The sequence below is a fragment of the Phyllobates terribilis genome, unplaced genomic scaffold (genome assembly GCF_046119375.1).
Source record: "Phyllobates terribilis strain yellow unplaced genomic scaffold, ASM4611937v1 Scaffold_2__4_contigs__length_985480577, whole genome shotgun sequence".
Classification (NCBI taxonomy): domain Eukaryota; kingdom Metazoa; phylum Chordata; class Amphibia; order Anura; family Dendrobatidae; genus Phyllobates; species Phyllobates terribilis.
This window is the reverse complement of record NW_027362762.1, coordinates 50564506-50590909: the sequence shown is the minus strand read 5'-3', so window position 1 is coordinate 50590909 and position 26404 is coordinate 50564506. Positions and strand designations below refer to the sequence as shown.

The following is a 26404-nucleotide window of genomic DNA, read 5'->3' as shown; positions in this document are numbered from 1 at the left end:
ATGTATGTACACAGTGACTGCACCAGCAGAATAGTAAGTGAGTGCAGCTCTGGAGTATAATACAGGATGTAACTGAGGATCAGTACAGGATCAGTAATGTAATGTATGTACACAGTGATTGCACCAGCAGAATAGTGAGTGCAGCTCTGGAGTATAATACAGGATGTAACTCAGGATCAGTAATGTAATGTATGTACACAGTGACTGCACCAGCAGAATAGTGAGTGCAGCTCTGGAGTATAATACAGGATGTAACTGAGGATCAGTACAGAATCAGTAATGTATGTACACAGTGACTGCACCAGCAGAATAGTGAGTGCAGTTCTGGAGTATAATACAGGAGGTAACTCAGGATCAGTAATGTAATGTATGTACACAGTGACTGCACCAGCAGAATAGTGAGTGCAGCTCTGGAGTATAATATAGGATGTAACTCAGGATCAGTAATGTAATGTATGTACACAGTGACTGCACCAGCAGAATAGTGAGTGCAGCTCTGGAGTATAATACAGGATGTAACTGAGGATCAGTACAGGATCAGTAATGTAATGTATGTACACAGTGATTGCACCAGCAGAATAGTGAGTGCAGCTCTGGAGTATAATACAGGATATAACTCAGGATCATTAATGTAATGTATGTACACAGTGACTGCACCAGCAGAATAGTAAGTGAGTGCAGCTCTGGAGTATAATACAGGATGTAACTGAGGATCAGTACAGGATCAGTAATGTAATGTATGTACACAGTGACTGCACCAGCAGAATAGTGAGTGCAGCTCTGGAGTATAATACAGGATGTAACTCATGATCAGTACAGAATCAGTAATGTATGTACACAGTGACTGCACCAGCAGAATAGTGAGTGCAGTTCTGGAGTATAATACAGGAGGTAACTCAGGATCAGTAATGTAATGTATGTACACAGTGACTGCACCAGCAGAATAGTGAGTGCAGCTCTGGAGTATAATACAGGATGTAACTCAGGATCAGTAATGTAATGTACAGTGGGTAAGGAAAGTATTCAGACCCCTTTAAATTTTTCACTTTTTGTTTCTTTGCCGCCATTTGGTAAATTCTAAAAAGTTCATTTTTTTTCTCATTAAAGTACACTCTGCACCCCATCTTGACTGAAAAAAATAGAAATGTAGAAATTTTTGCAAATTTATTAAAAAGGAAAAGCTGAAATATCACATGGTCATAAGTATTCAGACCCTTTGATCAGACACTCATATTTAAGTCACATGCTGTCCATTTCCTCGTGATCCTCCTTGAGATGGTTCTACTCCTTCATTGGAGTCCAGCTGTGTTTAATTAAACTGATAGGACTTGATTTGGAAAGGCACACACCTGTCTATATAAGACCTCACAGCTCACAGTGCATGTCAGACCAAATGAGAATCATGAGCTCATGGAACTGCCCAAGGAGCTCAGAGACAGAATTGTGGCAAGGCACAGATCTGGCCAAGGTTAGAAAAGAATTTCTGCATTACTCAAGGTTCCTAAGAGCACAGTGGCCTCCATAATCCTTACATGGAAGAAGTTTGGGACCACCAGAAGTCTTCCTAGACCTGGCCGTCCAGGCAAACTGAGCAATCGTGGGAGAAGAGCCTTGGTGAGAGAGGTAAAGAAGAAACCCAAGATCACTGGCTCAGCTCCAGAGATGCAGTAGGGAGATGGGAGAAAGTTCCACAAAGTCAACTATCACTGCAGCCCTCCACCAGTTGGGCCTTTATGGCAGAGTGGCCCGACGGAAGCCTCTCCTCAGTGCAAGACATATGAAAGCCCGCATAGAGTTTGCTCAAAAACACATGAAGGACTCACAGACTATGAGAAATGAGATTCTCTGGTCTGATTAGACAAAGATAGAATTATCACCAAAAAGTTCTAAGCGGTATGTGAGGAGAAAACCAGGCACTGCTCATCACCTGCCAAATACAATCCCAACAGTGAAACATGGTGGTGGCAGCATCATGCTATGGGGGTGTTTTTCAGCTGCAGGGACAGAACGATTGGTTGCAATTGAAGGAAACATGAATGCGGCCAAGTACAGAGATATCCTGGATGAAAACCTCTTCCAGAGTGCTCTGGACTTGGCCAAAGGTTCACCTTCCAACAAGACAATGACCCTAAGCACACAGCTAAAATAACAAAGGAGCGGCTTCAGAACAACTCTGTGACCATTCTTGACTGGCCCAGCCAGAGCCCTGACCTAAACTCAATTGAGCATCTCTGGAGAGACCTGAAAATGGCTGTCCACCAACGTTCACCATCTAACCTGACCGAACTGGAGAGGATCTGCAAGGAAGAATGGCAGAGGATCCCCAAATCCAGGTGTGAAAAACTTGTTGCATCATTCCCAAGAAGACTCATAGCTGTACTAGCTGAAAAGGGGGCTTCTACTCAATACTGAGCAAAGGGTCTGAATACTTATGACCATGTGATATTTCAGTTTTTCTTTTCTAATAAGTTTGCAAAAATTTCTACATTTCTGTCTTTTTCAGTCAAGATGGGGTGCAGAGTGTACATTAATGAGAAAAAAATGAACTTTTACCAAATGGCTGCAATGAAACAAAGAGTGAAAAATGTAAAGGGGTCTGAATACTTTTCGTACCCACTGTATGTACACAGTGACTCTGCTTGTTATGTTGATCTGGATTTGTTATGTAATATGGGTCACAGATACAAATTTTCTTATTCAGTAAATGATACTCAAGATGTTGAAGATTCACTCCCGCCAAACTTCTTTTTGTCTAACCCTGTGTCACTGTATGTGCGGTAATATACTCCCCTCTCGCTGTCATGTAATAGTGGTTCAGAGTCTCCGGATCACACTGGGCCTGTATGTGAGTGGGAAGTGGCTTTTACAATGTGAGTCTATGGAGCCGTGTTCTGATGCTCCAGGATGTAAACCGTAAAGGCTCGTTCACACGACCGTATCCTCCCGACGTACGTCCGCTCCCAGCCTGATCAGAAACTGAGCCTGCATCATTGCCAGCAGATAATGGCTGTGATACGCAGCCCCGGCCTGTGACTGGTGTCCATAGTCCACTGTAATGTTTACTGTATACAGCAATAGTTCGGTATCGCAGTATATAAATAAGACCGAGATCTTGACGCAGTGCGCGGACTGGCCGGCGGCTCTCTGGTCCTGAGCGTGACTGCTTCATGTCTTTCTACAGGTCGGGAGAGCAGCCGGCCAGTCCGTGCACTGCGTTACGTTCTCCATCCAATTTATATGGTCGTCTGACTGCGTCCTAAGAGGACTAAAAGTAAAAAAAAAAAAGGGAAAAACCAAAAAGTGTTATAGCTCTTGGAATAAAGAAGAAAATCAGAAGGGCACATAACACACACACAAAAAAAAGATATCACCTCTTCAGGAAGGTGTCAAGATTCAGGAACTGTCCTTTCTACAGGTGTCACAGTAAGCCCCACATTTCTCCCTGGTGCTGATCTGATCCTGGGTATGGGTCTTTGTAGCCATGCGATATCTTGTTATAACAGCTCAGATCAGACTTTCACCCTCAATCACATCCTGAGAGTCACCGTTTATTTTTGTCACAAGGAGTGTGGAAATCCTTCATATCTTGCACTGGTGTCGCAGGCAGGGTGCGGTGATCTGCCGTATTGACATAAGAAAACAAATTTACCCAGAGCCTCCAGCTCCGGAGGACGAGTAACTGAAAGGAGAAGGCCGGTGCTCAGCCCCAAACCTGGAGGAACGTGTCAGACGCAAGTTACTCATTGCATTCCTATTCCTCAGCCCCATTACCTCTGGTGTATAACCTCCAACCTCCTCCCCCCACCCCCTGGTGTATAACCTCCAACCTCCTCCCCCCACCCCCTGGTGTATAACCTCCAACCTCCTCCCCCCACCCCATGGTGTATAACCTCCAACCTCCTCCCCCCACCCCCTGGTGTATAACCTTCAACCTCCTCCCTCCACCCCCTGGTGTATAACCTCCAACCTCCTCCCCCCACCCCCTGGTGTATAACCTCCAACCTCCTCCCCCCACCCCATGGTGTATAACCTCCAACCTCCTCCCCCCACCCCATGGTGTATAACCTCCAACCTCCTCCCCCCACCCCCTGGTGTATAACCTCCAACCTCCTCCCCCCACCCCCTGGTGTATAACCTCCAACCTCCTCCCCCCACCCCCTGGTGTATAACCTCCAACCTCCTCCCCCCACCCCCTGGTGTATAACCTCCAACCTCCTCCCCCCACCCCCTGGTGTATAACCTCCAACCTCCTCCCCCCACCCCCTGGTGTATAACCTCCAACCCCCACCCCCTGGTGTATAACCTCCAACCTCCTCCCCCCACCCCATGGTGTATAACCTCCAACCTCCTCCCCCCACCCCCTGGTGTATAACCTCTAACCTCCCCCCCCCCCACCCCCTGGTGTATAACCTCTGGCCCCTTACATCTTTCACCCCGGTATATAACCTCCAGCCCCTCGCTCCCCGTGTATATAGCCTCTGGCTTCTCACTCCCCTGGTATATAATCTCCAGCCTCTCATCCTTACCCGGTATATAACATCTGGCTCCTCACCACACTGGTGTATAACATCTGGCTCCTCACCACACTGGTGTATAACATCCGGCCCCATTTCCCCCAGTGTATAACCTCCGGTCCCCCACCATGCTGTCTGCCTTTACTACCATGTGACAGATCGGCCGGTGGTGCGGAGCTCCCCGATACCAGCGCGTCCTGTAACAGGAGCCACCGGGGTAACAAGTCCGTCCATGACATTTCTTCCTCCTGAATCTTCCCCATCACCTGTGAGTGATATTACTGAGAAGCGGAAGGAACCGCAGTAACTGAGCCACGAAGTGGAGACCCCGTAACGTTACAGAGCGAGGAGCCGAGTGCTGAGAAGCAGAGGACAGAAAAGTCCCCATCGCTCTGCTGATCCCATAACTGCAGAGTCCAGACCAACTCTGGTATCAGCACAAACACTGCGACCCCGCTGGGAGCTTTATGGCCGAGCAGCTGCATGCAGCCGTACATCACCAAGCACAATGCCGAGCGCTGGATGGAGTGGTGTAAAGCCGCCACCTCTGGACTCTGGAGGAGACGTGTTCTGTGCAGTGATGGATCGCTCTTCTCTATCTGCATCTGATGGAGGAGTCCGGGTTTGGTGATTCCAGGAGGACGTTACCCCCTGACTGCAATGTGCAGGTTAAATTCCCACGATGAGTTTTTGATCCGGCACATTTGGAACATGTCAGTTTTTCTTGCGGATACGCTCTGCAGATTTTCCCCATGGATCAGCAAATACTCATGTTGGGAACGTGGCCGTACGCTGACTGCAGGTCTGAGCCTGAAATACATAAATCACCTTAGATGTTTTATATTATTCTGCATATTTACTTTAGTAAAATCAGTGTTGGCTTTTTCTTATGACATAACCTGTAAAGTGACAAGTGCATATCTGAGGATACGTGTGCGGAGGGCGGGCAGCGCCGGGCGCGGCCCTCAGTGTACACACCGCGCTCCGGAGGCATCGACAAGCCGAGCTCTTATCACGCGCAGGATCCAGAAAACATCTCAGCCACCCCAAGTATGAATTCCCTGAAAGCAGAAAGTCCCGAGCAGGTGAGTCACAGGGAGGTCACACCGTGACATGTGAACAGTGTCAGAGGGCAAGAATGCACCGGCGAGGAGCCACACACTGCACGCAACAAGGCTGAGCGTGATAAACATAGCGCATCATGCTATAACCTGGGCATGATCTCTATGTATGTATATACGTACAGCCGGTATAACCAGGGCATCTCCTGTATATAATTATATATGTACAGCCGGTATAACCAGGGCATCTCCTGTATATAATTATATATGTACAGCCGGTATAACCAGGGCATCTCCTGTATATAATTATATATGTACAGCCGGTATAACCTGGGCATGATCTCTATGTATGTATATACGTACAGCCGGTATAACCAGGGCATCTCCTGTATATAATTATATATGTACAGCTGGTATAACCTGGGCATCTCCTGTATATAATTATATATGTACAGCTGGTATAACCTGGGCATCTCCTGTATATAATTATATATGTACAGCTGGTATTACCTGGGCATCTTCTGTATATAATTATATATGTACAGCTGGTATAACCTGGGCATCTCCTGTATATAATTATATATGTACAGCCGGTATAACCTGGGCATGATCTCTATGTATGTATATACGTACAGCCGGTATAACCAGGGCATCTCCTGTATATAATTATATATGTACAGCCGGTATAACCTGGGCATGATCTCTATGTATGTATATACGTACAGCCGGTATAACCAGGGCATCTCCTGTATATAATTATATATGTACAGCTGGTATAACCTGGGCATCTCCTGTATATAATTATATATGTACAGCTGGTATAACCTGGGCATCTCCTGTATATAATTATATATGTACAGCTGGTATTACCTGGGCATCTTCTGTATATAATTATATATGTACAGCTGGTATAACCTGGGCATCTCCTGTATATAATTATATATGTATAGCTGGTATAACCTGGGTATCTCCTGTATATAATTATATATTTACAGCTGGTATAACCTGGACATCTCCTGTATATAATTATATATGTACAGCTGGTATAACCAGGGCCTCTTCTGTATATAATTATATATGTACAGCCGGTACAACCTGGGCATCTCCTGTATATAATTATATATGTATAGCTGGTATAACCTGGGTATCTCCTGTATATAATTATATATTTACAGCTGGTATAACCTGGACATCTCCTGTATATAATTATATATGTACAGCTGGTATATCCTGGGTATCTCCTGTATATAATTATATATGTACAGCTGGTATAACCTGGGCATCTCCTGTATATAATTATATATGTACAGCCGGTACAACCTGGGCATCTCCTGTATATAATTATATATGTACAGCCGGTATAACCTGGGCATGATCTCTATGTATGTATATACGTACAGCCGGTATAACCAGGGCATCTCCTGTATATAATTATATATGTACAGCCGGTATAACCAGGGCATCTCCTGTATATAATTATATATGTACAGCCGGTATAACCTGGGCATGATCTCTATGTATGTATATACGTACAGCCGGTATAACCAGGGCATCTCCTGTATATAATTATATATGTACAGCCGGTATAACCTGGGCATGATCTCTATGTATGTACAGTGCTGGCCAAAAGTATTGGCACCCCTGCAATTCTGTCAGATAAGACTCAGTTGCTTCCTGAAAATGATTGCAATCACAAATTCTTTGGTATTATTCTCTTCATTTAATTTGCTTGCAAGAAAAAAACACAAAAGAGAATGAAGCAAAAATCAAATCATTGATCATTTCACACAAAACTCCAAAAAAGGGCCGGACAAAAGTATTGGCACCCTCAGCCTAATACTTGGTTGCACAACCTTTAGCCAAAATAACTGGGAACAACCGCTTCCGGTAACCATCAATGAGTTTCTTACAATGCTCTGCTGGAATTGTAGACCATTCTTCTTTGGCAAACTGCTCCAGGTCCCTGATATTTGAAGGGTGCCTTCTCCAAACTGCCATTTTGAGATCTCTCCACAGGTGTTCTATGGGATTCAGGTCTGGACTCATTGCTGGCCACCTTAGAAGTCTCCAGTGCTTTCTCTCAAACCATTTTATAGTGCTTTTGGAAGTGTGTTTTGGGTCATTGTCCTGCGGGAAGACCCATGACCTCTGAGGGAGACCCAGCTTTCTCACACTGGGCCCTACATTATGCTGCAAAATTTGTTGGTAGTCTTCAGACTTCATAATGCCATGCACACGGTCAAGCAGTCCAGTGCCAGAGGCAGCAAAGCAACCCCAAAACACCAGGGAACCTCCGCCATGTTTGACTGTAGGGACCGTGTTCTTTTCTTTGAATGCCTCTTTTTTTTCCTGTACACTCTATGTTGATGCTTTTTCCCATCTACTTTTGTCTCATCTGACCAGAGAACATTCTTCCAAAACGTTTTAGGCTTTCTCAGGTAAGTTTTGGCAAACTCCAGTCTGGCTTTTTTATGTCTCGGGGTAAGAAGTGGGGTCTTCCTGGGTATCCTACCATACAGTCCCTTTTCATTCAGACGCCGACGGATAGTACGGGTTGACACTGTTGTACCCTCGGACTGCAGGGCAGCTTGAACTTGTTTGGATGTTAGTCGAGGTTCTTTATCCACCATCCGCACAATCTTGCGTTGAAATCTCTCGTCAATTTTTCTTTTCCGTCCACATCTAGGGAGGTTAGCCACAGTGCCATGGGCTTTACACTTCTTGATGACACTGCGCACGGAAGACACAGGAACATTCAGGTCTTTGGAGATGAACTTGTAGCCTTGAGATTGCTCATGCTTCCTCACAATTTGGTTTCTCAAGTCCTCAGACAGTTCTTTGGTCTTCTTTCTTTTCTCCATGCTCAATGTGGTACACACAAGGACACAGGACAGAGGTTGAGTCAACTTTAATCTATGTTAACTGGCTGCAAGTGTGATTCAGTTATTGCCAACACCTGTTAGGTGCCACAGGTAAGTTACAGGTGCTGTTAATTACACCAATTAGAGAAGCATCACATGATTTTTCAAAGGGTGCCAATACTTTTGTTCACCCCCTTTTTTAGGTTTGGTGTGGAATTATATCCAATTTGGCTTTAGGACAATTCTTTTTGTGTTTTTTCATTGAAGACAAATTAAATGAAGATAATAAGACCAAAGAATTTGGGATTGCAATCATTATCAGGAAGAAACGGAGTATTATCTGACAGAATTGCAGGGGTGCCAATACTTTTGGCCAGCACTGTATATACGTACAGCCGGTATAACCAGGGCATCTCCTGTATATAATTATATATGTACAGCTAGTATAACCTGGGCATCTCCTGTATATAATTATATATGTACAGCTGGTATAACCTGGGCATCTCCTGTATATAATTATATATGTACAGCCGGTATAACCTGGGCATCTACTGTATATAATTATATATGTACAGCTGGTATAACCTGGGCATCTCCTGTATATAATTATATATGTACATCTGGTATAACCTGGGCATCTCCTGTATATAATTATATATGTACATCTGGTATAACCTGGGCATCTCCTGTATATAATTATATATGTACAGCTGGTATAACCTAGGCATCTCCTGTATATAATTATATATGTACATCTGGTATAACCTGGGCATCTCCTGTATATAATTATATATGTACAGCTGGTATAACCTAGGCATCTCCTGTATATAATTATATATGTACATCTGGTATAACCTGGGCATCTCCTGTATATAATTATATATGTACAGCTGGTATAACCTGGGCATCTCCTGTATATAATTATATATGTACAGCTGGTATTACCTGGGCATCTCCTGTATATAATTATATATTTACAGCTGGTATAACCTGGGCATCTCCTGTGTATAATTATATATGTACAGCTGGTATAACCTGGGTATCTCCTGTATATAATTATATATTTACAGCTGGTATAACCTGGGCATCTCCTGTATATAATTATATATGTACAGCTGGTATTACCTGGGCATCTCCTGTATATAATTATATATGTACAGCTGGTATAACCAGGGCCTCTCCTGTATATAATTATATATGTACAGCCGGTATAACCAGGGCATCTCCTGTATATAATTATATATGTACAGCCGGTATAACCTGGGCATGATCTCTATGTATGTATATACGTACAGCCGGTATAACCAGGGCATCTCCTGTATATAATTATATATGTACAGCCGGTATAACCAGGGCATCTCCTGTATATAATTATATATGTACAGCCGGCATAACCTGGGCATGATCTCTATGTATGTATATACGTACAGCCGGTATAACCAGGGCATCTCCTGTATATAATTATATATGTACAGCTAGTATAACCTGGGCATCTCCTGTATATAATTATATATGTACAGCTGGTATAACCTGGGCATCTCCTGTATATAATTATATATTTACAGCTGGTATAACCTGGGCATCTCCTGTATATAATTATATATGCACAGCTGGTATAACCTGGGCATCTCCTGTATATAATTATATATGTACAGCTGGTATTACCTGGGCATCTTCTGTATATAATTATATATGTACAGCTGGTATAACCTGGGCATCTCCTGTATATAATTATATATGTACAGCCGGTATAACCAGGGCCTCTCCTGTATATAATTATATATGTACAGCCGGTACAACCTGGGCATCTCCTGTATATAATTATATATGTATAGCTGGTATAACCTGGGTATCTCCTGTATATAATTATATATTTACAGCTGGTATAACCTGGACATCTCCTGTATATAATTATATATGTACAGCCGGTACAACCTGGGCATCTCCTGTATATAATTATATATGTACAGCTGGTATATCCTGGGTATCTCCTGTATATAATTATATATGTACAGCTGGTATAACCTGGGCATCTCCTGTATATAATTATTTATGTACAGCCGGTACAACCTGGGCATCTCCTGTATATAATTATATATGTACAGCCGGTATAACCTGGGCATGATCTCTATGTATGTATATACGTACAGCCGGTATAACCAGGGCATCTCCTGTATATAATTATATATGTACAGCCGGTATAACCAGGGCATCTCCTGTATATAATTATATATGTACAGCCGGTATAACCTGGGCATGATCTCTATGTATGTATATACGTACAGCCGGTATAACCAGGGCATCTCCTGTATATAATTATATATGTACAGCCGGTATAACCTGGGCATGATCTCTATGTATGTATATACGTACAGCCGGTATAACCAGGGCATCTCCTGTATATAATTATATATGTACAGCTAGTATAACCTGGGCATCTCCTGTATATAATTATATATGTACAGCTGGTATAACCTGGGCATCTCCTGTATATAATTATATATGTACAGCTGGTATAACCTGGGCATCTCCTGTATATAATTATATATGTACATCTGGTATAACCTGGGCATCTCCTGTATATAATTATATATGTACATCTGGTATAACCTGGGCATCTCCTGTATATAATTATATATGTACAGCTGGTATAACCTGGGCATCTCCTGTATATAATTATATATGTACAGCTGGTATAACCTGGGCATCTCCTGTATATCATTATATATGTACTGCTGGTATTACCTGGGCATCTCCTGTATATAATTATATATTTACAGCTGGTATAACCTGGGCATCTCCTGTATATAATTATATATGTACAGCTGGTATAACCTGGGTATCTCCTGTATATAATTATATATTTACAGCTGGTATAACCTGGGCATCTCCTGTATATAATTATATATGTACAGCTGGTATTACCTGGGCATCTCCTGTATATAATTATATATGTACAGCTGGTATAACCAGGGCCTCTCCTGTATATAATTATATATGTACAGCCGGTATAACCAGGGCATCTCCTGTATATAATTATATATGTACAGCCGGTATAACCTGGGCATGATCTCTATGTATGTATATACGTACAGCCGGTATAACCAGGGCATCTCCTGTATATAATTATATATGTACAGCTAGTATAACCTGGGCATCTCCTGTATATAATTATATATGTACAGCTGGTATAACCTGGGCATCTCCTGTATATAATTATATATTTACAGCTGGTATAACCTGGGCATCTCCTGTATATAATTATATATGCACAGCTGGTATAACCTGGGCATCTTCTGTATACAATTATATATGTACAGCTGGTATAACCTGGGCATCTCCTGTATATAATTATATATGTACAGCGGGTATAACCTGGGCATCTCCTGTATATAATTATATATGTACAGCTGGTATAACCTGGGCATCTTCTGTATACAATTATATATGTACAGCTGGTATAACCTGGGCATCTCCTGTATATAATTATATATTTACAGCTGGTATAACCTGGGCATCTCCTGTATATAATTATATATGTACAGCTGGTATAACCTGGGCATCTCCTGTATATAATTATATATGTACAGCTGGTATAACCTGGGCATCTCCTGTATATCATTATATATGTACAGCTGGTATAACCTGGGCATCTCCTGTATATCATTATATATGTACTGCTGGTATTACCTGGGCATCTCCTGTATATAATTATATATTTACAGCTGGTATAACCTGGGCATCTCCTGTATATAATTATATATGTACAGCTGGTATAACCTGGGCATCTCCTGTATATAATTATATATGTACAGCTGGTATAACCTGGGTATCTCCTGTATATAATTATATATTTACAGCTGGTATAACCTGGGCATCTCCTGTATATAATTATATATGTACAGCTGGTATTACCTGGGCATCTTCTGTATATAATTATATATGTACAGCTGGTATAACCTGGGCATCTCCTGTATATAATTATATATGTACAGCCGGTATAACCAGGGCCTCTCCTGTATATAATTATATATGTACAGCCGGTACAACCTGGGCATCTCCTGTATATAATTATATATGTATAGCTGGTATAACCTGGGTATCTCCTGTATATAATTATATATTTACAGCTGGTATAACCTGGACATCTCCTGTATATAATTATATATGTACAGCTGGTATAACCAGGGCCTCTTCTGTATATAATTATATATGTACAGCCGGTACAACCTGGGCATCTCCTGTATATAATTATATATGTATAGCTGGTATAACCTGGGTATCTCCTGTATATAATTATATATTTACAGCTGGTATAACCTGGACATCTCCTGTATATAATTATATATGTACAGCTGGTATATCCTGGGTATCTCCTGTATATAATTATATATGTACAGCTGGTATAACCTGGGCATCTCCTGTATATAATTATATATGTACAGCCGGTACAACCTGGGCATCTCCTGTATATAATTATATATGTACAGCCGGTATAACCTGGGCATGATCTCTATGTATGTATATACGTACAGCCGGTATAACCAGGGCATCTCCTGTATATAATTATATATGTACAGCCGGTATAACCTGGGCATGATCTCTATGTATGTATATACGTACAGCCGGTATAACCAGGGCATCTCCTGTATATAATTATATATGTACAGCCGGTATAACCTGGGCATGATCTCTATGTATGTATATACGTACAGCCGGTATAACCAGGGCATCTCCTGTATATAATTATATATGTACAGCTAGTATAACCTGGGCATCTCCTGTATATAATTATATATGTACAGCTGGTATAACCTGGGCATCTCCTGTATATAATTATATATGTACAGCTGGTATAACCTGGGCATCTCCTGTATATAATTATATATGTACATCTGGTATAACCTGGGCATCTCCTGTATATAATTATATATGTACATCTGGTATAACCTGGGCATCTCCTGTATATAATTATATATGTACAGCTGGTATAACCTGGGCATCTCCTGTATATAATTATATATGTACAGCTGGTATAACCTGGGCATCTTCTGTATATCATTATATATGTACTGCTGGTATTACCTGGGCATCTCCTGTATATAATTATATATTTACAGCTGGTATAACCTGGGCATCTCCTGTATATAATTATATATGTACAGCTGGTATAACCTGGGTATCTCCTGTATATAATTATATATTTACAGCTGGTATAACCTGGGCATCTCCTGTATATAATTATATATGTACAGCTGGTATTACCTGGGCATCTCCTGTATATAATTATATATGTACAGCTGGTATAACCAGGGCCTCTCCTGTATATAATTATATATGTACAGCCGGTATAACCAGGGCCTCTCCTGTATATAATTATATATGTACAGCCGGTATAACCTGGGTATCTCCTGTATATAATTATATATGTACAGCCGGTATAACCTGGGTATCTTCTGTATATAATTATATATGTACAGCTGGTATAACCTGGGCATCTCCTGTATATAATTATATATGTACAGCCGGTATAACCTGGGTATCTTCTGTATATAATTATATATGTACAGCTTGTATAACCTGGGTATCTCCTGCATATAATTATATATGTACAGCTGGTATAACCTGGGCATCTCTTCGCTCAGTGGTCTTCCGCAGCCTCTCACAAAGATGGCTGCACAATGGACCTCATCTACACCCGCCTCTGTTCCTTATCTAACCTCTCTAACTCACCCCTCCCTCTGTCTGACCACAACCTACTCACATTCTCTTCCTTCTCCTCTCCAGGTGCACAATCCCCACTCCACAAACTTGCACACCCTCGTAGAAATCTCAAACACCTCGCCCTACACTCACTCTCTGAATCCCTTCAACCTTTTGCAGACATAGACAACGTAGATGCTGCTGCCACTTTATATAACACCACAACGGCTACAGCTCTTGAATCGGTCTCCCCCCTCACATATACCAAAGCTCGCAAAATAAACAGGCAACCATGGCACACCAGCCTGACTAAAGAACTGAGGCGGGCTTCCAGGGTTGATGAGCGGAGATGGAAAAAACCCACTCCAACGAGCACTTCATCACATTCAAACAGTCCCTCACCACTTTCAAGTCCACATTTACAGCAGCAAAACAAACCTACTTCTAATCTCTCACATCCTCCCTGTCTCACAACCCTGAACTATTCAATACTTTCAATGGTCTCCTCCCTTTCTTCTCACCTCTGCTGAAGACTTTGCCTCATTCTTCAAGCAGAAGATTGATAACATCAGAGAAAGCTTTGGCCTACAGTCCCTACACCCCCTCCTCCTCCAAAATCAGCTTCTCCACCATTACAGAAGATAAGCTTTCCTCTCTACTCTCCAGATCACATCTCACCACCTGTGCACTTGACCTGATCCCATCCCACCTCATCCCAAACCTCACCATAGTCTTCATCCCAACCCTAACAACTGATATCTTCCCCTCAATCTTACAATCTGGCTTCCGACTGCACCATTCCACTGAAGCTGCCCTGACAAAAGTCACCAACGACCTACTAACCGCCAAATCCAAGCGACACTACTCTGTCCTCCTCCTCCTGGACCTGTCATCTGCCTTTGACACAGTGGACCATTCCCTCTTACTACAGACTCTCTCATCTCTCGGCATCACAGACTTGGCCCTATCCTGGATCTCCTCATACCTAACAAACCGGACATTCAGTGTCTCCCACTCACACACCACCTCCTCATCTCGCCCCCTATCTGTCGGTGTCCCCCAAGGTTCAGTTCTAGGACCCCTGCTCTTCTCCATCTACACCTTCGGCCTGGGACAGCTCATAGAGTCTCATGGCTTTCAGTATCACCTCTATGCTGATGACACACAGATCTACCTCTCTGGACCCGATATCACCTCCTTACTAACCAAAATCCCACAATGTCTGTCTGCTATTTCATCCTTCTTCTCTGCTAGATTTCTAAAAGTTAAAATAGATAAATCAGAAATCCCGCTTAACAGACCTATCCTTTAAAGTTAATGGCTGCCCACTCTCCACAGTTCCACAAGCTCGCTGCCTTGGGGTAACCCTGGACTCTGATCTCTCCTTCAAACCACATATCCAAGCCCTTTCCACTTCCCGTCAACTCCAACTCAAAAATATTTCCCACATCCGCACATTCCTTAAAAAATCTGCAAAAACTCTAGTGCACGCCCTCATCATCTCCCGCCTCGACTACTGCAACCTCCTGCTCTGTGGCCTCCCTTCCAACACTCTTGCACCCCTCCAATCTATCCTAAACTCTGCTGCTCGACTGATCCACCAGTCCCCCTGCTATTCCCCGGCCTCTCCTCTCTGTCAATCCCTTCACTGGCTCCCCATTACCCAGAGACTCCAGTTCAAAACCCTAACCATGGCATACAAAGCCATCCACAACCTGTCTCCTCCATATATCTCTGACCTAGTCTCCCGTTACATACCCACAAGCAACCTCCGATCCTCACAAGATCTCCTTCTCTACTCCCCTCTTATCTCCTCTTCCCACAATCGCATACAAGATTTCTCCCGTGCTTCCCCCCTACTCTGGAACTCTCTACCCCAACACATCAGACTCTCGCCGACCGTGGAAACCTTCAAAAGAAACCTGAAGACCCACCTCTTCCTACAAGCCTACAACCTGCAGTAACCACCACTCCACCATACTGCTGCACGACCAGCTCTGCCCTCATCTACTGTATCCCCACCCATCCCTTGTAGATTGTGAGCCCTCGCGGACACGGTCCTCGCTCCTCCTGGATCAGTCGCTGACTCGTTTTGTTGAAGATTATTGTAATTGTTTTTATTATGTATACCCGTCTTCACATGTAAAGCGCCATGGAATAAATGGTGCTATAATAATAAGTACAGCTGGTATAACCTGGGCATGTCCTATATATAATTATATATGTACAGCTGGTATAACATAGGTATCTTATGTATTTAATTATATATGTTCATCCGGTATGACCTGGGTATTTTCTGTATATAATTATATATGCACAGCCAGTATGACCTGGGCATCTCCTGTATATAATTATATGTGCACAGCCGGTATAACCTGGGCATCTCCTGTATATAATTATATGTGCACAGCCGGTATAACCTGGGCATCTCCTGTATATAATGATATATGTACAGCTGGTATAACCTGGGCATCTCCTGTATATAATTACATATGTACAGCTGGTATAACCTGGGCATCTCCTGTATATAATTATATATGCACAGCCGGTATAACCTGGGCATCTCCTGTATATAATTATATGTGCACAGCCGGTATAACCTGGGCATCTCCTGTATATAATTATATGTGCACAGCCGGTATAACCTGGGCATCTCCTGTATATAATTATATGTGCACAGCCGGTATAACCTGGGCATCTCCTCTATATAATTATATATGTACAGCTGGTATAATCTGTATATACATTCCTAAAGACTGAAATTGCAACACCAAGAAGAAAAAGTGGTGGAATTCTGGAAATCACAGGATGGAGACTTGTTAATTATCTGGAAATGATGGGGAAAAAAAAGAAACAAAACAGAAACAAAATATTCAAAACCTGTGACTTACCGTATTCAGCCTGGAGTCTGAGCCTCGTGGAGAAATCCTGGCACCTCCAGCCTCGGCTGCCATCACTGAGGTCATTAATGGTCATCTGAGGAAGAGTCTGCACTTGGGAAAATCATCAAGATCCTCTGCTGGCAGCTCCTGTGTAATCACCGACCAGTGACGTCCAGATGTGCTCTATGGATACAAGTCCGGGCAGGGTCGGTCTGGGCTGGCGGGATGCTGCAGAGTAGAGGGGGAAGAAGAGAACAAAAAAAAATCCTGCGGTTTTAAGGGGCACGGGCCCTTTAAAAGCGCAGGCACAGTGTATGCAGGGACGCGCGCACGCAGCGTTCACTACCTGAACCACCGCGGCGCACGTCCCAGTGAAGCAGCTGAAGCTGCGTGTCTCCCTTCGCCGGCCGGCGTATGACGTCATCGTCATGCGCCTGCTGTGAAGGAGGCGCGCAACTCAGGAGAAGGAGGACACCGCACGGGATCGCAGGAAGGTAAGAGGTGTGTGTGTGTGTGTGTGTAATGGTCTGGACACACAAGGCGGGGGCCAGCAGGACACACAAGGGGGGGCCCAGCTGGACAGACCCACAAGGGGGGGGCCCAGCTGGACAGACACACAAGGGGGGCCAAGTTGGACAGACACACAAGGGGGGCCCAGCTGGACAGACACACAAGGGGGGGCCAAGTTGGACAGACACACAAGGGGGGGCCCAGCTGGACAGACACACAAGGGGGGGCCAAGTTGGACAGACACACAAGGGGGGGCCCAGCTGGACAGACACACAAGGGGGGGCCAAGTTGGACAGACACACAAGGGGGGGCCCAGCTGGACAGACACACAAGGGGGGGCCAAGTTGGACAGACACACAAGGGGGGGCCCAGCTGGACAGACACACAAGGGGGGGGCCCAGCTGGACAGACACACAAGGGGGGGCCCAGCTGGACAGACACACAAGGGGGGGCCCAGCTGGACAGACACACAAGGGGGGGCCCAGCTGGACAGACACACAAGGGGGGGCCCAGCTGGACAGACACACAAGGGGGGCCCAGCTGGACAGACACACAATGGGGGGCCAAGTTGGACAGACACACAAGGGGGGCCCAGCTGGACAGACACACAAGGGGGGCCCAGCTGGACAGACACACAAGGGGGGCCCAGCTGGACAGACACACAAGGGGGGCCCAGCTGGACAGACACACAAGGGGGGGCCCAGCTGGACAGACACACAAGGGGGGGCCCAGCTGGACAGACACACAAGGGGGGGCCCAGCTGGACAGACACACAAGGGGGGCCCAGCTGGACGGACACACAAGGGGGGGCCCAGCTGGACAGACACACAAGGGGGGGCCCAGCTGGACAGACACACAAGGGGGGGCCCAGCTGGACAGACACACAAGGGGGGGCCCAGCTGGACAGACACACAAGGGGGGGCCCAGCTGGACAGACACACAAGGGGGGGCCCAGCTGGACAGACACACAAGGGGGGGCCCAGCTGGACAGACACACAAGGGGGGGCCCAGCTGGACAGACACACAAGGGGGGGCCCAGCTGGACAGACACACAAGGGGGGGCCCAGCTGGACAGACACACAAGGGGGGGCCCAGCTGGACAGACACACAAGGGGGGGCCCAGCTGGACAGACACACAAGGGGGGCCCAGCTGGACAGACACACAAGGGGGGCCCAGCTGGACAGACACACAAGGGGGGGGCCCAGCTGGACGGACACACAAGGGGGGGCCCAGCTGGACAGACACACAAGGGGGGGCCCAGCTGGACAGACACACAAGGGGGGGCCCAGCTGGACAGACACACAAGGGGGGGCCCAGCTGGACAGACACACAAGGGGGGGGCCCAGCTGGACAGACACACAAGGGGGGGCCCAGCTGGACAGACACACAAGGGGGGGCCCAGCTGGACAGACACACAAGGGGGGGCCCAGCTGGACAGACACACAAGGGGGGCCCAGCTGTACGGACACACAAGGGGGGGCCCAGCTGGACGGACACACAAGGGGGGGCCCAGCTGGACGGACACACAAGGGGGGGCCCAGCTGGACGGACACACAAGGGGGGGCCCAGCTGGACAGACACACAAGGGGGGCCCAGCTGGACAGACACACAAGGGGGGGGCCCAGCTGGACAGACACACAAGGGGGGGGCCCAGCTGGACAGACACACAAGGGGGGGGGCCCAGCTGGACGGACACACAAGGGGGGGCCCAGCTGGACAGACACACAAGGGGGGGCCCAGCTGGACAGACACACAAGGGGGGGCCCAGCTGGACAGACACACAAGGGGGGGCCCAGCTGGACAGACACACAAGGGGGGGCCCAGCTGGACAGACACACAAGGGGGGGCCCAGCTGGACAGACACACAAGGGGGGGCCCAGCTGGACAGACACACAAGGGGGGTCCCAGCTGGACAGACACACAAGGGGGGGCCCAGCTGGACAGACACACAAGGGGGGCCCAGCTGGACAGACACACAAGGGGGGCCCAGCTGGACAGACACACAAGGGGGGGCCCAGCTGGACAGACACACAAGGGGGGGCCCAGCTGGACAGACACACAAGGGGGGGCCCAGCTGGACAGACACACAAGGGGGGGCCCAGCTGGACAGACACACAAGAGGGGCCCAGCTGGACAGACACACAAGGGGGGCCCAGCTGGACAGACACACAAGGGGGGGCCCAGCTGGATGGACACACAAGGGGGGCCCAGCTGGATGGACACACAAGGGGGGCCCAGCTGGACGGACACACGAGGGGGGGCCCAGCTGGACGGACACACGAGGGGGGGCCCAGCTGGACGGACACACGAGGGGGGGCCCAGCTGGACGGACACACGAGGGGGGGGCCCAGCTGGACGGACACACGAGGGGGGGCCCAGCTGGACACACGAGGGGGGGCCAAGCTGGACACACGAGGGGGGAACCCTGGCTGGACACGCAAGGGGGGGGGCCCTGGCTGGACACGCAAGGGGGGGAGCCTTGGCTGGACACACAAGGGAGGGGAGCCCTGGCTGGACACACAAGGGGGAGCCCTGGCAGGACACACAAGGGGGAACCAAGGTGGACCCAGGCAAAGGGGGGTGGGCAGGATGGGTATATGGGGGCAGGCTGGACACATGGAGGCCAGGGTGGATATATGGGGGGCAGGATGGATATATGGGGGGGGCAGGATGGATATATGGGGGGGCAAGATGGATATATGGAGGCCAGGATGGATATATGGGGGGGGGCAAGCTGGACTTATGGAGGCCAGGATGGATATATGGGGGAGGGGGGGCAGGCTGAACACATGGAGGCCAGGATGGATATATGGGGGGGACAGGCTGGACACATGGGGGGCTAGGATGAATATGTGGGGGGGGCGGGCTCGATACACATGGGCTAGCATAAATATATGGAGGGGCACGCTGGATATATGGGGGGTGTCAGGATGGATATATGCAGGGGGTAAGGGCAGTATGGATATATGAGGGGAGAGGCTGGACACATGGAGGCCAGGATGAATATGTAGAGGGCAGGCTGGACACATGGAGGATATATGGGGGGGACATATGGGGGCGCAGGCTGGAAACATGGAGGCAAGGATGGATATGTGGGGGGGCAGACTGGCACATGGGGGGGCTAGGATGGGTATATGGGAGGGGGCAGGCTCGATACACATGTGCTAGGATAAATATATGGAGGGGTCACACTAGACAAATGGTGGCCAGAAGGGACATATGGGGGTGCCTGGCTACAAAAGGGACTTAATTACTGTTTGGGAGCCAGATTGAGGAACATACTTTATTAGTTTATGGTGACCAGTGGGGAACATTATTACTTTAGATTCCAATTATTATTACATTATTACTTCTGTAATATAATTTACTTTTTAGGAAATTGTTTTCCATGGGATGGGACAAAAGAGGGGTCCTGTTACTGTGCAGGACGGCACTATGTTGCTTTTTTTCTTCAACTGGTGTAGTGTAGAGGTCGGGGGGGGGAAGTGGGAATATTCTCTAGAAGAGATCAGTTATTAATAACTGTGTGTTATTTTCTGCAGAGATGATTCCTGGCTGGAAGAAGTGATGGCTGTCTGTGCCAGATGAAGAAGAAAAGCGAAGATGAAGGACTTCACCTAGAGACGTCACTGGTGAGTCAGTGTGTTACATGTACACTTACACTACACACGTAGTCAAAATTGTTGGTACTCCTCGTTTAATGAAAGAAAAACCCACAATGGTCACAGAAATAACTTCAATCTGATAAATTACAAATTTTTGAAAATGAACAAATGAAGGTCAGACATTGATTTTCTGCTTCCACAGAATTTAAAAAAAAATTAACCTCATGAAATCGGCCTGGAGAGAAATGATGGTTCTTCTTCTTAACTTAATATTTTGTTGAACCTTTTGAGGCGATCGCTGCAATCAAACGATTCCTGTAACTGTCAATGAGACTTCTGCATCTCTCGACAGGTATTTTGGCCCACTCCTCATGAGCAAACTGCTCCAGTTGTCTCGTGTTTGAAGGTTGCCTTTTCCAGACGCCATGTTTCAGCTCTTTCCAAAGATGCTCCATAGGATTTAGGTCAGGGCTCATAGAAGCCACTTCAGAATAGTCCAATGTTTTCCTCTTAGCCATTCTTGGGTGTTTTTAGCTGTGTGTTTTGGGTCATTATCCTGTTGCAAGACCCATGACCTGCGACTGAGACCAAGCTTTCTGACACTGGGCAGCACATTTCTCTCTAGAATCCCTTGATAGTCTTGAGATTTCATTGTACCCTGCACAGATTCAAGACACCCTGTGCCAGGTGCAGCAAAGCAGCCCCAGAACATAACAGAGCCTCCACCATGTTTCACAGTAGGGACAGTGTTCTTTTCTTGATATGCTTCATTTTTCCATCTGTGAACATAGAGCTGATGTGCCTTGCCAAAAACTTCAATTTTTGTCTCATCTGTCCATAGTACATTCTCCCAGAAGCTTTGTGGCTTGTCAACATGTAGTTTGGCAAATTCCAGTCTGGCTTTTTTACTATTTTTTTTTTCAACAATGGTGTTCTCCTTGGTCGTCTTACATGAAGTTCACTTTGGATCAAACAACGGTGGATAGTACGATCTGACACTGATGTTCCTTGAGCTTGAAGTTCACCTTTAATCTCTTTAGAAGTTATTCTGGGCTCTTTTGTTACCATTCATATTATCCGTCTCTTTGATTTGTCATCAATTTTCCTCCTGCACCCACGTCCAGGGAGGTTGGCTACAGTCCCATGGATCTTAAATTTCTGAATAATATGTGCACCTGTAGTCACAGAAACATCAAGCTGCTTGGAGATGGTCTTATAACCTTTACCTTTTAACATGCTTTTCTATAATTTTCTTTCTAATCTCCTGAGACAGCTCTTTCCTTTGCTTCTTCTGGTCCATGTTGAGTGTGGTACACACCATGTCACCAAACAGCACAGTGAGTATCTGTAGCCCTATATACAAGCACAGTGAGTATCTGTAGCCCTATATACAAGCACAGTGAGTATCTGTAACCCTATATACAGGCACAGTGAATATCTGTAACCCTATATACAGGCACAGTGAGTATCTGTAACCCTATATACAGGCACAGTGAGTATCTGTAGCCCTATATACAGGCACAGTGAGTATCTGTAACCCTATATACAGGCACAGTGAGTATCTGTAGCCCTATATACAAGCACAGTGAGTATCTGTAACCCTATATACAGGCACAGTGAGTATCTGTAACCCTATATACAAGCACAGTGAGTATCTGTAACCCTATATACAGGCACAGTGAGTATCTGTAACCCTATATACAGGCACAGTGAGTATCTGTAGCCCTATATACAAGCACAGTGAGTATCTGTAACCCTATATACAGGCACAGTGAATATCTGTAACCCTATATACAGGCACAGTGAGTATCTGTAACCCTATATACAGGCACAGTGAGTATCTGTAGCCCTATATACAAGCACAGTGAGTATCTGTAACCCTATATACAGGCACAGTGAGTATCTGTAACCCTATATACAGGCACAGTGAGTATCTGTAACCCTATATACAGGCACAGTGAGTATCTGTAACCCTATATACAGGCACAGTGAGTATCTGTAGCCCTATATACAGGCACAGTGAGTATCTGCAGCCCTATATATAGCACAGTGAGTATCTGTAGCCCTATATACAGGCCCACTGACTGATCACAAGATTGTAGACACCTGTGATGCTAATTAGTGGACACAACTTTATTTAACATGTCCCTTTTGTCACATTATTTTCAGCGGTACCATCATTTCTGTCCAGGCCGATTTCATGAGTTTAATTTTTTTTTTAAATTCAGTGGAAGCAGAAAAGCAATGTCTGACTTTCATTTGTTCATTTTCATAGATTTTTAATTTATTATTACTTTTGTCAGATTCAAGTTATTTCTGTGACCATTGTGGGTTTTTCTTTCATTAAACGAGGGGTACCAACAATTCTGACCACGTGTGTATATAGTATATACAGAACTCCTGTGTATGTCACTGGTGATCACTATATTATGTATACACTATATACAGAGCTTCTGTGTATAATGTCACTTGTGACCACTGTATTACCTGTGCAATATATACAGAGCTCCTGTGTATAATGTCACTGGTGACCACTGTATTACCTGTACACTATATACAGAGCTCCTGTGTATAATGTCACTGGTGACCACTGTATTATCTGTACACTATATACAGAGCTCCTGTGTATAATGTCACTGGTGACCACTGTATTACCTGTGCACTATACACTATGTACAGAGCTCCTGTGTATAATGTCACTGGTGACCACTGTATTACCTGTACACTATATACAGAACTCCTGTGTATAATGTCACTGGTGACCACTGTAATACCTGTACACTAAATACAGAGCTCCAGTGTATAATGTCACTGGTGATCACTGTATTACCTGTACACTGACACTCTATACAGAGCTCCTGTGTATAATGTCACTGGTGAACCCTGTATTACCTGTACACTGACACTATATACTGAGCTCCAGTGTATAATGTCACTGGTGGTCACTGTATTACCTGTACACTGTACACTATATACAGAGCTCCTGTGTATAATGTCACTGGTGATCCCTGTATTACCTGTACACTGACACTATATACAGAGCTCCTGTGTAGCATCGGCGTCTCTGCCCCGTTCTAGGCAGAGACGCCGTCCCTCTCACCTCCCCGCTCCTGGCGCGGCGTCCTCCAGCGCTGCTCTCCCCGCTGCTTCCGGCACGCGCTCCTTCCCCGGCAGTGTGCTTAGGGCGCGCGCGCGCTCCCCCTCTCTTAAAGGGACCGCGCACGCCGTCCTAAGGAGTCCCCGGCCAATTGCCGGAGGACCTCCCATATAAAAGGCACCTCCTCCAAAATGGAGGTGCCCGAGCAATGTTGTAGCACTGTTCACTACTCTGCTTCAGCCCTCAGGTCCCGTTGCCAGTTACCTGCCAGATACCTGCCAGATTCCTGCCAGTCTGCTGTCTAATTCCTGCCTGATTTCCTGCTACCTGCCTGCTAGCCTGAGGTCCGACGGTCTGCCTTACTACTCCTGTCAGTCTGTCTATGGACCAGCTTGCCCGCTCACCTGGGAGCGCACTCCTGCTACCTGCCTGCTAGCCTACCTGGAGGCTCTGCCGTCACGTGCTGTGACCACCTGCCTGTCCAGTGACTCCTGCCCGCTCACCTGGGAGCGCTCATCTGCTGCCTGTCTGCTAGCCTACCTGGAGGCTCTGCCGTCACGTGCTGTGACCACCCGCCTGTCCAGAGACTTCTGCCCGCTCACCTGGGAGCGCTCATCTGCCGCCTGTCTGTTGGTCTTCCTGGAGGCTCCGCCGTCACATGCTGTGACCACCCGTTTATCCAGAGACTCTCGCCTGCTCACCTGGGAGCTCACGTCTACCATCAGCCGCCACAGGTCGTACCAACCCTTTACCCAGAGACTGCCCCGGTCACTTGCCGTGACCATCTGCCCGTTCACCCAGAGACTGCCCCGGTCACTTGCCGTGACCATCTGCCCGTTCACCCAGAGACTGCCCCGGTCACTTGCCGTGACCATCTGCCCGTTTATCCAGAGACTGCCCCGGTCACTTGCCGTGACCTCCTGCCCGTTCTTCTAGAGACTGCCCCGGTCACTTGCCGTGACCATCTGCCCGTTTATCCAGAGACTGCCCCGGTCACTTGCCGTGACCTCCTGCCCGTTCTTCTAGAGACTGTCCCGGTCACCTGCTGTGACTGCCTGCCTGGTCGCCACCCGCTCCCTTACAAGGACCGCCCCCTTCTATAGTAGCTCAGAGGTTCCGCCTCCCAGACCCGTTACAGTTTGCTCGGGCCATGGAACCCGGTGGCACCCAAGCTCCCTCGCTCTCTGACCTATACCATGAACTCTCCCGTCAGAGATCCCAGCAGGAGTCCATCCTGAACCACCTGCAGAATGTCAACTCCCGCCTGGACACACTGTCTGCTCCACCAGCAACCACCGCTAGTGTCACGACTCGCGCCCCGGCAGCACCGTTGCCCACCAATACCATGGCATCCTGTCTCGGACCCCGGCTGTCTGCACCTCCTCGCTTCGGAGGGGACCCCGCTCAAGCTCGGGGCTTCATAAACCAGTGCACCCTGCACTTTGAACTCTTGACTCACCAGTTTATCTCCGACCGGGCCAAAGTGGCATTCATCATGTCCCATCTCACTGGGGAGGCACTGGCATGGCTTAACCCCCTGTGGGAGAGAGGGGATCCCCTGGTGTCCGACCTGTCGTCTTTCCTCATTGCTTTCCGGAGAGTCTTCGATGAACCGGGACGAAAAACCTCATCTGCCTCCTCTTTGCTACGTCTCCGTCAAGGGAGTCTCACCGTGGGCCAATATGCCATACGGTTCCGCACCCTCGCTTCTGAGCTTGCCTGGGATAATGAGGCCCTGGTGTCCGTCTTCTGGGAGGGCCTTTCCGGTCGGATTAAAGATGAGCTCGCCGGTCGGGATATTCCTACCACCCTGGATGACCTGGTGTCGTTGGCTACCCGGATTGACATCCGGTTTCAAGAACGCACCAAAGAGACCACCCGAGAGAGAAGGTTTCCCCGCCTAGCTCCTACTTTCCAGAAACCTATCTCCTCTTCTGTCACTCCCCGGGCACACTCACCCGAGCCCATGCAGGTCGACCAGACCAAGATGGTCAAATCTCGCCAGGAGTCTCGCCGAGCCGAGGGGAGCTGCTTCTATTGTGGCAGTAAGGAGCACTTGATTCGTTCCTGCCCGGAGAGGCCGGGAAACTCCAGTGTCTAGGACCGCTCGGAGAGGTCGCCCTAGACAAAAATAAATCCTCTCCAACCCTGACCTTGTCTGTATCTATCT

The 26404-nt window shown here is 46.8% G+C and overlaps 1 protein-coding gene across 1 annotated transcript in view; it reads left to right on the top strand.

Moving 5' to 3' along the window:
* Window positions 1-5443: 5443 nt before the first annotated feature.
* Window positions 5444-26404, top strand: part of KCTD14 (potassium channel tetramerization domain containing 14) — a 32414-nt gene continuing 11453 nt past the window's right edge. Inside the window, exon 1 of the mRNA XM_073661685.1 lies at window positions 5444-5599. Coding sequence (XP_073517786.1) covers window positions 5567-5599 — 33 coding nt within the window. The 5' untranslated portion in view covers window positions 5444-5566. The remainder of the gene's footprint in view (window positions 5600-26404) is intronic.